Consider the following 16,220-nt stretch of genomic DNA (forward strand, 5'->3'; position numbering starts at 1 on the left):
GTGAGTTGGGTGAGGTTGCTGTATGAGGGGCCACTTGCGAGTGTGGTGGTGAATGGTCGGGCGTCGACTCCGTTTCAGCTCGGGAGGGGTACCCGGCAGGGTTGTCCCCTGTCGCCTTTGTTGTTCGCCCTCGCCCTCGAGCCGCTGGCTGCGTGGATACGTTGGCACCCGGATATACGGGGCCTTAGATGGTCGCCTGAACACGAGGACCGTATTTCGCTCTATGCCGATGATATCCTGCTGTATCTTGCCTCACCCAAGAAATCACTTATAGTGGTCTGTGACGTACTCACATCTTTTCGTAGGAACTCGGGTCTTGTTATCAACTGGAGTAAATCATATTTGTATGTTCTTAGTGGCGAGGTTCCCCCGATCCCTAGAACATGTTCGATACAGGTCGCTCAGCAGGGCTTCGTGTATTTGGGGATCTTTATCTCCATGGACTCTGCTGTGCGATATGAGAAGAACCTGCTCCCCCCCCTGGCACGCCTGAGGCGGGATGTTGAAGGCTGGCGGAGGCTGCCGCTCTCCCTCGTTGGGCGTGCGGCCCTGTTCAAAATGATGTCGCTTCCCCGCTTCCTCTACGCACTGCAGAATACTTTGGACTGGGTTCCGGCCAAATACTTTCGGGAGGTCGAAGGCCTCCAACGAACGTTGATTTGGGATGGGCGGCCGCGAATAGCTATTGCAAAGTTGACGCTTCCATGGTACGACGGGGGCATTGCGCTCCCAGACATCCGACGGTACTATTGGGCCACCCAGCTGAGTGCGATTAATCATGGGTTTTATGGCCCTGCCCTCAGCCCTGGGTATGCCATGGACAGGTGGTTGCTGCGTGGTGGTAACTATTACAGGGCGTTGTATTCGCGGTCCTTGGACTCGTCCCTCACGGGGCCCACTGCTGTGGCGGTGCGAGTGTGGAAGATGGCAACTGACTCGCTGGGCTGGAAGGATAGGCTCACCCTCGCTACCCCGCTATTTGAATCTGAGAGACTGGGTAGGCTTTGGCATACAAAAGGCTTTGACAAATGGGACTTGATCGGCATCTCCAGGGTCGGAGATGTCCTGATTAAGGGGAGGGTGAAGTCCTTTGAAGAGTTGCAGAAGGAGTATGAGCTGGGGCCATCTGAGTTTTTCCGCTATATTCAGGTGCGTCACGCCCTCCGATCAGTCCTCATAGAGGGTGAGAAGGTGCCTGAGTCCTCTCCTTTGGAGGACCGGGTCCTTGATGGCCATATGCCCGAGAGCACGATCTCGCTCATCTATAAGAAACTGATCAACGTCCGGGCGGATATGCTTCTGGGGTTGAGGGACCAGTGGGCTAGGGATGGCCTCGAGTTGGATGACGAGGATTGGCAGTCTGCTGTTTCCTCTCCTAAGGAGGTTGCGATCCCGTCGCGTCTGAGGCTGGTGCAGCTTAAAATACTGCATCGAGTGTATGTGACGGGCCAGGGCTGGTTCACATGGGATTCTCGGAGGACGGCCTATGCAGGAGGGGTTGTGGTATGGTGGGTACTTTCCTGCATATCATTTGGGAATGTGGTGTCATCACGGAATTTTGGAGGAGAGTCCATGCGGTGATGGGGGAGGTGACGGGCATTGCTATGCAGCCGGAAGCGCGGTGTTGTCTACTGAATGTCTGGGGGCCCACTGATCATAATGCGGCGCAGACCCAATGGGTGACTCTGGGCAACATGGTCGCTAAGAGAGATATCGCGCGATTGTGGGGCTCTGCGGGGCCCCCCACATTGACCGCGTGGAAAGAAAATATGGACTGGAGTATGTTAAGGGAAAAGACGGTCTATTGCGCTAGAGGCCGCCCCCGGAAGTGGCACGCCATATGGGGGCGGTGGAATCAATACAGGGGGGGAATATGTCTTGCCCCGGATCTGGATCCTCCCGAGGAACAGCTTTCCTCCTAACCTTCTTTCCAGCCCAGTATGGTTTATGGACTTTTTGGCCTCTACAGTCCCTCTTCTTCCTCTTTACTTTGTACTGTAACTGTTAGATGAGTGGGGTCCGGCCTCCCCTGGGGGGCTCATCATGGGCTTTCAGTGTTCTTGCCTTGCTGGGGTTTGTTGTGCGTTTTTGTGTTTAATTAAAATTGAACCTCTGCACTTCTCCTTTCATGGTACTGGGGACGCATCTCTGTTTCTATATAGCGATGCTGCCGAACCTCCGGGTTGTCGGCTGAATAGCTGTGTCCTGACTTTTGAAAATAAAGGTTTTTTAAAAAAAAAAAAAACTAAGCAGGTGGTTACACGTGGTGAGGAGGGCACCTTGTGTGTCACTCAGACTCGGTTACTTTCACTTTCGAGCGGAGATGGGCCTTGCGCTCTCTCTATACACTGCATTAAAAGATTGAGAGAACTATAAATCATTGCTTAGATCGCGGTTTCATGTTTTCTGGGGTGTGTGGCCTCCTTCCTCTCCAGTGTGTGTGGGCCTTCAGTCTGGAGAGCAGAAACCTGAACTCAGTCTGTGCCTGGGGAAGTCTGGCCCCCCTGAGAAGAGTTCTGTCCTCCCTCCTCAGGCCTCCATCCAGATGTGCTGATCTTGTTTTTCTGACTCTGAAGAACTAAAGCTCTGTTTGTAGCACCGCTCGCCCCTCCCCCTACCTTACTGTCGCACTGGCTCTCTGAGAGGGGAAAGACACTAAGTGTGAGCGAGTCAAGTAAAAGAAAACACCGCGGCAGGAGGCAAAAATAAAGCTCCAGCATTGCCAGGACCCTGCACTTGGAAGGAACACAAAGACAGACAGACACACACACACACACACACACACACACACACAGCATCACTCCAGGTAAGAACTAACACGAGTTCGGAACTAAGAAACTGAATATGTCAAAAATGTACACAGGAGACTACAAGTATAAGCTAGAAACAGTGAGAACAAGCATTTGCAATGCAATAGGTCTCGCATTATTAAAGTTTGAGCTAATGGCATTGCTAAAGAATGCAACACCAATAGCTCAAACTTTAATAATGCGAGACCTATTGCATTGCAAATGCTTGTTTATCATTGTCTTGACAATTCCTGATTTATTTTTAAAATATGTAGCATTGTAAAACTGTATGATAACTGTTTGCTTTTAAGGTCGGAGACCGAAATAAGGTGATTTAGGATGACGATGAAAGGTAAGCAAACCAGTGTTCTGCTTCTTGGAGAACAGAACATTACCCTAGCATGCGGACCAAGGAAGTCATTTATTCTTTTACTCAGATGCATGCAAAAATATACCCAAGTTGGAAGCACCAACTCAGACACTAACCTAAAAGCATGCCAAGCACTCTGTACACATTAACCATCAAGAGGATTTGTTGCAGCAACAAATTAATGTAGAATGCAGAAAGAAGAAGCGCACCCAAACCTGTTAATACTAGATTTATTTTTAAGAACTGTAATGGAGAGCGCGTAATAGACACCAATAGGCCATGGGAGGAGCAAAGCTCTCGCCTCGGGCCAATTGCGTGCAGTCTTTTAAAAAAAGACGCACACAAAGGCCAATGAGGGAGCTGAAAAGGAAACGTACACGCACGAACGTGTGCGATTCCTAGGTCAGCTCAGATTCACCGTTTTTCCCTTACAAAATGTCTCGCCCTGCGCGAGCACTGCAGCAGAGTGCACCTCTAGGCGCGAGACCTAAAAATAGAAAGAGTGTGGGGAGGATGACAGAAATAGAGAAGAGATGAAAAAACGGAGTAGCTGAAGGACTGGAAGGAAGAAACTAGAGACGAGCCCCCCTCCGCTGCTAGGAAACCTGCGACGCTGGGACAATCCCAGCACGGCTTGCGGTGACGTAGGAGCCCACAGCCGAAGAAGCTCCCGGCGGTGATCTCTTGTCTTTATGGGGCCATTTGTTTAAACACATGGCCCCATAAACATAAGAAAACGTTTACGACCAGCGTAAAGCAGGCGAGGGAGTCCAAGTAGGCCGTCCCAAAAAGCCAAAGGGAGGCAACCTAAAACCCTCCTTTTCAATGGGAAGCCAGCGTTTAACAAAAACGCTGACGCTACCCAATGAAAATGAGGGGCGCGCCTCGAGCCCCCTTCTCCAAACTAAGCTTGATTACTATAAGTCGCGAGGAGCGCATGCGCACTCCAACGCCAGCCGAGACCTAAACAGGGGGTGCACTCCTGTGGAACGTTAGTTTTTTTTTTGGCTTTGCATTCCATGAAAGAATAGACATTTTTAACCAGTGCCCTTTCATAGACCATGCCTTTTTGGCAGATTTATAAGCAAAGTTTGCTCTAAATGTCCTATTTGGCCAATTTTTTCAAAATGTTCTTGTGGGGAGAATCTCTTACCCTTGAATCCATTCAAAAGAGCTCTGGTTCATTCGCTTGGCTCAATACAATTTAGGGCAAGTATTGTATTACATCCGACCACTTTCAAAGATTGTGTCAGCACCTTAATATAGGTGTATCCAAAGAGACATTTGTGTGGTATTTTTATATTAATTACACAGTGATGTCAATTATTGTGATATCGTCCGGGTTACGGTCAAGTGATATGGAAAGATTCAGGATCAAAGGTCATATAATGTCACTTCATTTGATTTCAATCAGGTAAAATGTTGAACGATGTTACTTTCGCTATCCGTGACATTTTGGTGAATCGAAGCCCAAGCTCTGAAGTTAAGAAAATGAAGACTGTCCACAATGATCTTAGAAAGTGTTAACCACACTTGGGGAAGTCCATGTGCAAGTGTCCCACCCAAGGAGCGACTTTTGCAGAGTTTCCAGTTATGGAGAGCTTGTTCATAAAAGAGTAATACCAAGACCAGAATAGACTTTTGAGTAGGGTGACCAGATCTTGAGAACCACAAACCGGGACATTTTGCAAAAAAAGGAGGACTACAATTTTACATCAAAGGTGCTGCGCAGAATGACAACTCTTATCAACATAGGAACACAGAAGAATCACTAAGAAAATAAATAAAATGTAATTTCTAAAGCCAGCATCACACCTGCTAATTAAATTGCTTACTTGAAACAGCTGCTAACTAGCACAACTTTAGAACACCCAATAAGTGCCTCTCACTGGTTTCAGTCGACCCCCTCTAAAAACCTGGACATGAGCAATTGCCGAAATCTCCTGGGACAGCTGGTGTTTTATCCGGGACTGTCCGGGTAAATCCGGGACGCCTGGTCACCCTACTTTTGAGGCAAGTTTTTTTAAGGAGGGTGTGGCGTTGGTATTTCAATCGTTATTCAAATAAATTTACACAAAATGACAGAAATCAACCTGTGTTGAAACAAGGTCGTTTACTCAGATTTGGACTACAAGATTTAACTGTGGTATGTTGTAACCTAAATGACATTTTAAAATTCACAAATACAAAACAAAATCCATAATTTAAAAAATTAGCACTGAGGTGAATACTTTACCTCACATTCTGGCATTCCGATTAAATGACAGCCTTGAAAAGCAGCCACTGCCTGCGTTAATGCCGAAGGATCTGCCAGCCCTGTGGAGCAAAACCAATTTTCAACAAAACAGCAATCAGCTAAATGATTAAACGTGCATCCCTCTCCCTTGACAACCAGGTAAAACGTCAAAATGCTCGTTTTCAGATGTCTTTGTCTTATCTACGACGACCTCCTTAGAGCCCAATGAAATAAATATTCAGATAAAACAATGAGTTTCTGCCTACATTCAGTGCAACGGTCCGACCCTACATTCTAGAGGCACACCAGCTTTGCTAGAGAAGCACTGCAGAGAACAGGAGAGTTTCAAGTAAAGTAAAGTGCTGTGGACTTTGCAGCAAAAAGAACAAATGTAGCAGGCAGGAAACGCCGTCAAGAGAACTGCTATCTATCAAATGAATTTAACCATAACATTTGAGAGAATGAGAGAAAAGAATAGGTATAGCAGTAAAGGTGTAAAAAAAAAAAAAAGGCCATATTCTATATCCGGGTTCTCCAATGTTGGTCCTGACAGCCCGGATCCATGTCAGATTTTTAGGACATCCACATTTAGATAAATGTAGCTATCTGTAATATCTGGCATATATCAGACGCCTCCAGAACCGACAATGGAGAACCTTGATCTATATAATTCACACATTGCCCCCCTGTTCCTCTCTTATTCTTCTGTGGCTATTCCCTCCTTGTTTAGCTCTACCTGTGTGTAGAGTAAAGGGGGGTATGCTAAGATCTCACTGTTGTTGAGGCCGCGCGCCTCTGTAGAACCTTTCTGTACCAATGTTCGAATGTTGTTTACGGTGTCCTCGCGTCCTGTGAATGGCGGCTGCTGGCTGAGGCAAAGGGACGCTGTGACGCTATGTGCTGATGTGAATTACCTCCTGGTAAGTGTGAACCAGGAGGCACTAGAGTCTGGGAGTAGTATGTCACCTAGCATCAGTTTTATTTTGGTAGGACCCCATTAGGGGTTGTCCTGTTATCACTCGAGACACTGCTGGCACTGGAAAAACAGAAGTGCAGATGCCCTATTCCAGAGAGGCTATTTGTTTCTAAGAAGTGCTGGCACTCTCCAAAGCTTTCTGGCTATTGTGTCTGCTTTCTGCCATACAATAATAAAGTAATATATAATATTAAATCATAAATACATAAAAAAGCCAAAAAGGCTCGATGTTACGGTTAGCATCCCAATAAAGTGCAGGTATTAAACAGTAAAGGATAGAGCATAAACACCATATTGTCTACATCATCCTTCTGCCTCACAGTAGTGTGACGGCACACCCCAAGTTGCATAAAAACCGAATAAAACAACAATCTCCTGTCAACCATGTTGGATACAAACAGTAGTGCTCATGAATGCAGCAACTACTAATCAAGATCCTCCCCGAGTGCAGGCATACAGATTTTGTAAGAAGGAGGTAAGCGTCTAAGGGCCAGATGTAGGTAAATTCAAATTAGCGAGTCGTTAATAACGATTTTTACCGAATCGCTATTAAGGACTCGCAAAATTGAATGTAGGTAGGAATCGCAAAATATTTGTGATTCCTTATTATTCCTTAATTGCGAATCGCAAATTGTGATTCACAATCAAGGAATCCCATTCATTCCTATGGGCCAAAAGGCCCATAGGAATGAATAGGATTTGTGCCCGTAATTTGCGAGTCACCAAGAGGCACTCGCAAATTGAAGGCGCAATTTCAAGGGTGCAAGGGTTCCAAAAGGACAGCCTGTTGCACCCCTGAAATGTGCATGTGTGCACATGTGGTGCACATACATGCCCTAAGGGCATGTATGTGTGCCACATGGCACTTTGTAGAAAGCCAAAAAAGTGCTTTTTGAAATGAAATCGCAAAATACCACCAACTTGAAGTTGGTGGTATTTTGCGATTCCTTAAGGCAAAATCGCAATTTGCAAAGACTACCACCATAGCATTTAGGGAATCGCAAATTGTGATTCTCTAAATGCTTGCGCAAAATAAGGAATCACAATTTTGCGATTCCTTATTTTGGAGTAGGTTTAAACTTACCTACATTGCTCGCAGCCAAATAGCAATCGCAAACGCTGAAATTCATTTGCGCTCGCTATTTCGCTTCCTACATCTGGCCCATAGTATTTTAGTTATATACGTTCATATCAGAGAATAGCCCATAGTCCAGGCTCCTTGTACATGGCAACTGAATTAAAAATACATTCATCATCTGTTCTAAAACAAAACGGTAATATTGCTCTGACAGAATTAATCTCATAATTTCTATTTTAAAAAAAGGGGGCACAAGTCACCTTTTAAATGCTAAGACATGTTAAGTGCAATAGATTGTCCTTCCACCCAAAATTAGAATCACAATATTCTTCACTTCTGGGAAGTCTTGAACATTTAAACTAAGTATTCTCTTGTCGACAAAGTACCCAACCTAAATTGGACAAAGTGTGGGGGGTTTTTGAGGGGTAAATCGAGTCCATATGTACCATGTCCACGGAACCATAGTTATTGCTAAACTGGTGCCCCAATAGGTACTCTCCAATTAAAAGTACTGCAGCTCTGTTTAGAAGTGCAGGCATTTCCCCTCTCAAAATAAGGATGTGCAGGCACTCAGTACCAGACAGTACCGGCCTATTTAAAGCACTGACTCAAACTAGGCCCAAAATGTAGACCACGTTTGTACTTGCCCATCTGAGCTTAGGTGCTTCCTAATCGTATATCACAGTCTGTCCTGTTTCCACTCCATAGGAATAGACAGAATTTGCAGACAGCTAATGTTGCTGGCAGGTGGGCATCAGAAGTGCCCTATATCCATGGGTATACAGTTACTACTGTGTGTAAAGGAGTCTTCCAGACACAATGAATATCATTTAGTAATGTCCTTTAATGGAGCTTGAAAATCAGCCTCCACACTTATCCCAGTACATCAATTGAATGCCCCTTGAGCATTCCTTCAGTCTTAACATTCTTTTTGGAACTAATGACATCATAGTGTCATTTACACGTTACTAGATTCTCCCCCCTCCCCCCTAAAACAAATTAAATAGAATAATAATAGAAATGAGAAAAATAATGTGAGCAAGGTAAACAGATCAACAATGTTCAATTAATCTTTTTGGTCTTTTAGCAATTCTTTCTGATTTTCTCTGAGTCCATTCATCTTGTTGAATATTAGAGCGTGTAGCTTCAACATTTGATGTGATTTTTCTAAAGAAGGTCTTGTTTATTGTTATTGTTCTATCATCATTTTCTGCAGTCATTGCTGTACCTTGTATTTTTTTAATTTCTAAAGGTGTAGGATGAAATCTGGTTTGAGATTTTTTTGGTTGTTGTTGCTGAACTAATACCAGATCACCAACTTGATAATCTTGGCTTTGATATTTTTTTCCTTTCTCTGCGTAGTATTTCATTTTCTCTTTTGCTTCTTTATCTTTTTCCATCACCTCATTGTGTACCCTCGGAGGAAATGGAGGCAACTGGGGTAAACTAGTTCTTCTTGACTGTCCAAACATTAGATCCGAAGGGCATTTTCCTGTTGATGGATGTGGAGTATTCCTATAGTCTCTTAAAATTTGACACAATGCTTGATTTATAGAAATTTGTGAGAGTTTTGCTCTTTGTACCGCTTTTTTAATAGTTGCCATCAATCTTTCTACCATTCCGTTTGCTCTAGGCCACATTGGAGTCACTTTCCTGTGTATTATTCCCAAATAATTCATACATTTTCCAAACTCCTCTCCACTAAATGGTGGCCATTGTCTGTTTTTAATATATTAGGTATTTCCCATGTTGAGAATATTTCATCTAGTATCGGAAGTACTGTTGAGGTGGAAGTAGAGGATATTAGTTTTACAATTGGAAAACAAGAGTATTCACCTACTACTACTAGTAAATAATGTCCAGAGTCCAATGGGCCGTAGAAGTCTGCTGCTAAATTTGGCCATACTGCATCAGGTAGATCTGACATATGTAACTCTTCAACTCCTTTATCCTTTACTGTGCACTGACAGACATGACAGGACTGAATGATTTCTTCTACCTGTTTGTCTAGACCTGGAAACCACAGCTTTTCTCTTAGAATTTTTTGTTGCTGAAACCCCTCGGTGACTCTTGTGAGCTAAATCAATTACACAACGCTGGAGACTCTCTGGTATTATTATTTTAGTTCCCCCAAGTAATATTCCAGACGAAGTTACAGACAGTTCCGAGCCTATGTTTTTAAATGCTAATATATCGGTTTTTTTTTACGTTTCTTTGGAATTGACTTAAATCATGAAAATGTTCACATGCCCAAACAACAGCTAAACTTTCCTTTTCAGGCTGTGAATATGTTTGTTCTACTTCAGACAAACTTTTGCTAGCATGTGAAATTACATATCTTGGGCTTTCCCTTCCAGGTTTATGCTGCACTAATATTGCACCTAAGCCTACAGGACTTGCATCCACTATTAATTCTGTACACAGGTGTGTGTCAAAGTATTTTAAACTTGCTGCGTTTGTCATTTCCAATTTTATTTTTTTTAAAGCTTGTTCACATTAGGTATTCCATTGAAATTTTTTCCCCTTTCTTTGTTAAATCTCTTAGGGGTGAACTTAAAGTTGCAAAATCTTTTATGTATCTTGCACAGTAGCTTGCCATTCCAAGAAAAGATCTCAGTTCTGCTACATCTTTTGGTTCCTGCATTGCATTCAAAGCTACTATTTTGATAGGATCTGGTCTCATCCCTTTTTCCGAAAATATATGACCAAAGAATGTTAGTTCATTTTTGTTTAATTCACATTTTTTTCCATTTAAAGTTAACCCAGCTTTTTCAAGTTGTTGACACACTTTTTCTAATGCACGATCATGCTCTTCTTGCGTTTTTCCAAAGACTAAAATATTGTTACTGTAATTCATGCAATTTTGTATTGGTCTTATGACATTTTTATAGTGTCCTGAAAAATTTCTGCTGCAGAACAAATTCCGAAGTTCAACCGCTTGTATCTAAATAATCCCATGTGTGTTGAGAATGTTATGTATCTAGATTGGTTATCAATTAGCAACTGATCATATCCTTTGCATAGATCAAGTTTTGAAAATACTGTCGCCCCATTTATGGTACTTATCATATCATTCAAATGTGGGCCTGAGTAACGTTCTCTTTCAATAGCAGTATTGGGTATTCTCATGTCCACACATATTCTGATGTCACTGGTGTCTTTTTTTGGCACAATAACGATAGGACTTACCCATGGTGTTGGGCCTGTTACCTCCTCAATTATATCTTGCTCAAGTAAAGATTTTATTTCCTTTTCAACTTTTTCTTGCATGTGTATTGGCACTCTTTCTATGTGTTTGTGCTGTTGGTTTTATTGCTTCATTTATGTGTAAGGTAATTTCCTTTCCTTTAAATTTACCTAACCCTTCAAATAATTTGGGGTATTTCTTTAAAACTGGATGATCCGTTGAAATATTACAGTTCATTGCTAGTAGACCCATTAATTGAGCAGTTACATTGCTCAATAAACAAGGACCTGGGACTTCACCCTGCAACACATGTATTTCTTCTTTACTTGCTATGCTTCCATATTTTAAAATTTCTTCAAATTTTCCTAAGCACAGAACTGGATGTTTGGCACCCCATTGGATGACACTAACATTTGATGGTGATAGTATAGGTTGCTTTTTAATTTTTCTGTATTCAGTTATGCACATTATGTTACATGTTGCTCCGCTGTCCAACACAAAAGGAACTTCTTGCGACCCCACTAATAAACTTATAGATGTCGTTTTTTTGATATTTTCTCTTTTAATCATATTAATTTGTTGACAAATGTTATTTCCTTGTGTTACATCACTTTCTTGCATCATATATAATTTTTCTGATTGTTCAAATTCTTCCTCAGATTCTCCTTCAATTTCTTCCATATGTCTTATGTATTTTGTATTTCCAATCTTTTTTTTAATAGGATTAATTTGTTTCCAATTTTCTTTATTTTCTTTTTGAAATCTGCAGACACTTGCAAAGTGATTATATCCCTTGCATTCCTTACATTGCTGTTTTTTTTTTTTTTTACATCTCTCTGATTTGTTCAATTGCTTTGATTCTTCCTTCTACCATATTTGTAGCATGTTTTTGAGCTTGAGTTTCTGTGTTCGCCATGCGAATTATTTCCTGTAGGTCATATTTTTTTCCCAAAGTTTTTCCTGAATTTTATTGAGCTGCATCCTTGTATTACTCTTAATCGAATGGCTTCTTCATTGTTGAACTTATCAAACTCACAAAATGTTACTAATTTCTTAAGTCTCGTGACAAAATTATCCATTGTTTCATTTTCTTGCTGACATGCTATATTGAAATTGTATCTTTCGAAATCTAAATTTCTTTGGGGGTTAAATTTCGCATTTAAACATTTCATAATTCCTTCATAGGTGTCTCTTTCATTTTCTGGGAACATAGTTATTAAGTCTTCAACATCATCACCTACAAGGTTAAGCAATAAGTCTTTCGCTTGTTCATCCTCCAGACACAATGAATATAATTTAGTAATGTCCTTTAATGGAGCTTGTAAATCAGCCTCCACACTTATCCCAGTACATCAATTGAATGCCCCTTGAGCATTCCTTCAGTCTTAACATTCTTTTTGGAACTAATGACATCATAGTGTCATTAACACATTACTACACTGTGCACTCTTGCAGATGTCTTAACAGTGGGCAAAGGAGAAGACTAGTGAACAAGCTTTCAAGAACAGTGGGAGCACGTCTTGAGCAGACCTACGTATTTGGCAGCGACAATAAGTTCTACAGCTGACTTGTGATTGGCGGAAAGAGGATGGGTAACCCTCTTGTGCATGGCACCGGCTACAGGTCTACTTGTGATTTAAAGAGGTGGGGCCCTGCCAGTGTCATTTTCCTCCTCCATTAGGTGGAGGCAGAACATCCCATGCATTACCTCATGACGATGACCAGGTAAGATATCAAGGACACAGCAGATGACCCTAAAGGTTCTTGTGTGGAAAACCTACAGGGCTGCGTTCACAGAACACAGATCTATCACTTGAAAATTACAGCAACCTTGTGGGCTTCCTACATGGGCATTTAAAAACGGACAATTTTAGAAGCCTGCATCAAAGGCACAAACAACAAACTGTGCCAAAGTCAACAGGTCTGGAGTTGTCTGCCACCATTTTGGGTTTGTCAATTATTATTTTTTTCCTCACTACTTTTGTAAAACTTCGTTAGGGGAGCTGGCTGGCACTCGCCAAAATGAAAAAACATGCTTTAAAGCAAAATAATTTTTCGTCTTAAAAAGCACACATTACCATTATAGCCTCTAGGGAACTACTTTGTATGAGGATGTGCTCCTGTTAAAACAGCTAAATGCAGTCACACTCCGTGAAATTAACCAATGCTTGATGTGGGCACCCCCTTGCTTTCTGCTGCTGTACAAGTGACCAGTAAGATGGCCTACAAAGTACTGCTCTAGTGCTTCCGAATGCTCTATATTTGATCTTGCATCATCATTGGCTGCCTCAAGGTCAAATGGCCTGGAGGACATGACTATCGGCTACTGACCATGGTGCGATCCTTGAGGCAAATCCCTGAACCCTATCGAAGAAGAAAAGGTGGCGTTTGTAGTGAGCCATCTGGCCACTGCACTACATTGTTGCAGCATGCAACTACCCGGGCCGGGCCATAAATAAATGACAACGTCAGCGCACATGGCTGACGCCGTGGAACTGTAACTGGCGCATGTGTGTCCCTTAATTAGTCAAAGTTTAGGTATCGTCTGCACCCTTCCCTTAGAAGTCGGCTGTAGCCCCTAGCCGCATGCCCCTAAGCAACAACCCCTGTCCTATACACCATCACACTGGCGACGAGGACTGAGGAAGAGCCATGCGTGTGGCTGCACGCCCGCCGACCGCATTATACTGTGGTGTCGGTGCAGGAGGTGGAGAGCGAGGAAGCGGGATCGCAGTGCGGCAATCTCCGCCTGCTACAGAGTGGTAAGGCGAGCATCCGGAAAGCAGTAGGGAGAGACGCTGTCTGGACCACGTGTGTGGGAGACGGCCGCGCGGCCTGATGTAGACATGCCGAGAGAAGACTCGTGTGTGCGGCTGCAGTGGAGGTGCTCATGCGCGCAAGGCTGAAGACAGGCTGGAAGCGCTGGGAAGAGTGCGTGTGACTCCGGCCGGCCCTGAGAGCCCCCGAGTTAGGCAGTGAGGGTGCGAGTGGGCCGAGTGATCCTAACAGTGGCCGAGGAAATACAAATGAGGAGCTGGAGCGCCCCTGGGCCAGATTACTGGGGAAAAAAAAGACCACCAGAGGGCTGTACAGGGCGTCCCTGCAGAGACCATCAGAGCAGGGAAGGAATACTTTGGACCTGCAGATACCAGGCAGACGGTTGGCGGCAGCCCGTGACGCCAGAGAGGCTACGGCGCACAGGAGTTCCCACAGGGTGTGAGGTGGCAGAGGTCCCTGTTTCAGAATGACCACACCCCAGGCTGCAGCGGAGGCGGCAGTGCCCCTGGATGCAGGGGCTGTTGGGCACAGGTCAGGGAGGAAGGGAATTAAGGCTCTTCCGGAATTCAGCCAATTGACGGACCCTGCAACGGCGCCGCCACGGTGGCGCAAGTGGTTGGGTCAGCTGGAGAACTACTTCGTGGCCACGAGAGAGACAGATAATGCCGTCAAGAGATCGACGATGCTCCTGATGGGAGGGTATGAACTTTATGAGATGTTCCAAAACCTGCCGGATACCGGGGATGGCAATGACTATGAAAAGGCGGTGAGGGCCTTAAATCGACACTTTGACCCGCAGGTAAACCTGGACTTCGAACACTTCAAGTTGCGCCAGGCCAAACAGAAGGAGGATGAGTCCATTTACATGTTGTTCGCACGTCTGCGAAAGTTGGCTTGCACATGCACTGGGATAGACCGTCAGTTTGAGACAAGGGTACAACTCATCGTGGGGTGCAAGTCGCTGGAGTTGCGAAAACTGATACTACGACAGCCGGGGATCTTGTTAGATGATATCTTGGTTCTAGGACGGTCGCACGAGCTGGTGGATGTCTGCACCGGTGAGACGGAGGTGGCACTGGCCAAGAAATCTGGGACCACTCAACCCTTGTACCCCGCCCCCATCAAGGAGGAAAGGGTGGATGCCATCCGGAAACGGGTTGGTCACGCACTCCCAAAGAGGATGCCCGGCGCAAGGTTGGCAGTGCCTAAAATGCAACAGATATGGACATTTTGTAAAGGTATGCCAAGGAGCGGCAAAAGCAGGAATGAGTCGGCCAAAAGGGGCGCGATTCCAGAGAAGTGCCAAGAATGTCCAGGAGGTGGAAGAACTAGACAGTAGGTGTCAGAAGTTGACGGTGGCGGAGGATTAAGATGAGGACAACGTGTTTGTGGTATCGAACATCAGAGGAGTGAACACCACCAGGAGGCCACCACCGTTGTGCCAGGTATGGATCGGAGACAACTGTATACAGACACTCATTGACACAGGTGCGCCAGTGAACATACTGGACGCAGCACAATATAGTGTGTTATGTCCCCGTCATCATTTGATGTCAACAATAGCGAAAATACTTACCTATGGAGGCCACACGCCAATTCCGTTGCGAGGAGTTATTGATGTCGAAGTCAAACACCGGGAAGGAGCAACGTGCAAAAGATTTTACGTCACGTGTGACAGAGCAGGATCGCTGTTGAGTTGCCACACCGCTGAAGACTTGGGGTTGGTGATGCTTGCTCAACACATACACCAGACGCAGGCAGAGGTGGTGTTGAACGAATTTCCGGAACTGTTCCGAGGGCTGGGGTGCCTGAAAGGAGTAGAGGTGCAACTTCACATCGACAAAACTATCAAGCCCATAGCACTCAGACATCGGAGGGTGCCCTTCGGCCGTAGGTAGAGGCGGAATTGGAGCATCTGGAAAGAGACTGTGTAATCGAAAAAGTGTCAGGACCCACCCCGTGGGTGTCACCGCTGGCAATAGTACCCAAACCCAAACAGCCGGAAGCCATCAGGTTGTGTGTTGATATGAGGTTGCCCAACAAAGCGATACGACGGGAGAGACACATAACCCAGACAATAGATGAAATAGTAGCGGACATCAACGGGGCGCAGTGGCTCTCCAAGGTGGATCTAAACTCAGGGTACCATCAGTTGGTGCTGGCGGAGAAGAGTCGATATATCACAACATTCTGAACACACGTGGGCCTGCGACGTTTCAAGCGCCTGAGTTTTGGAGTGTCCTCAGCGGCAGAAGTATTTCAGGATACTGTGAGGGAGGCGTTGTCCGGGCTAGTGGGAGTGATTAATGTCAGTGACAACATGCAAATTTTCTCCAATTCATTGGAAGAACACCATGTCCGTTTGCGAGCAACACTTTAGAGATTAGGGCCTGACGCTTCACCGAGCCAAATGTGCCTTTTATGCCAACGAAGTGGGATTCTTTGGGTATAGGTTTGCTGCGAAAAGGCCTGCAGGTAGATCCAGGGAAGGTGGAGGCGATTCGAGCAGCAGCCATTCCGCAAACACAATCTGAGGTCAGAAGCTTCCTGGGGATGGCTAACTATTGTGGCCGCTTCATTCCACATCTAGCCACACTGTCGGAGCCACTCCGATGATTGACCAAGAAAGAGGTGCCCTGGAGATGGACTGATGTGGAAGCACGAGCGTTCAGTGGCATTAAGAGCGCCCTGCTGAAAGGGGCAACGGTGGCGCATTTCCAGCCAGGAGCAGCCACTGAGCTGATTGTGGACGCTAGCCTCGTGGGGCTGGGAGCGTTGTTGCTCCAAAAGAATGGACAAGGCGACT

The 16,220-nt window shown here is 44.8% G+C and overlaps 1 protein-coding gene across 3 annotated transcripts in view; it reads right to left on the reverse strand.

The window, feature by feature from the left end:
* WRNIP1 (WRN helicase interacting protein 1) overlaps positions 1-16,220 on the reverse strand; it is a 320,975-nt gene that overhangs the window by 22,312 nt on the left and 282,443 nt on the right. For all 3 annotated transcript variants that reach the window (XM_085607137.1, XM_085607138.1, XM_085607139.1), the window contains exon 6: positions 5,396-5,475. In XM_085607137.1, the coding sequence (XP_085463263.1) occupies positions 5,396-5,475 (80 nt within the window). The remainder of the gene's footprint in view (positions 1-5,395; positions 5,476-16,220) is intronic.

The sequence above is a fragment of the Triturus cristatus genome, chromosome 5_2, assembly GCF_964204655.1.
Source record: "Triturus cristatus chromosome 5_2, aTriCri1.1, whole genome shotgun sequence".
Classification (NCBI taxonomy): Eukaryota; Metazoa; Chordata; class Amphibia; order Caudata; family Salamandridae; genus Triturus; species Triturus cristatus.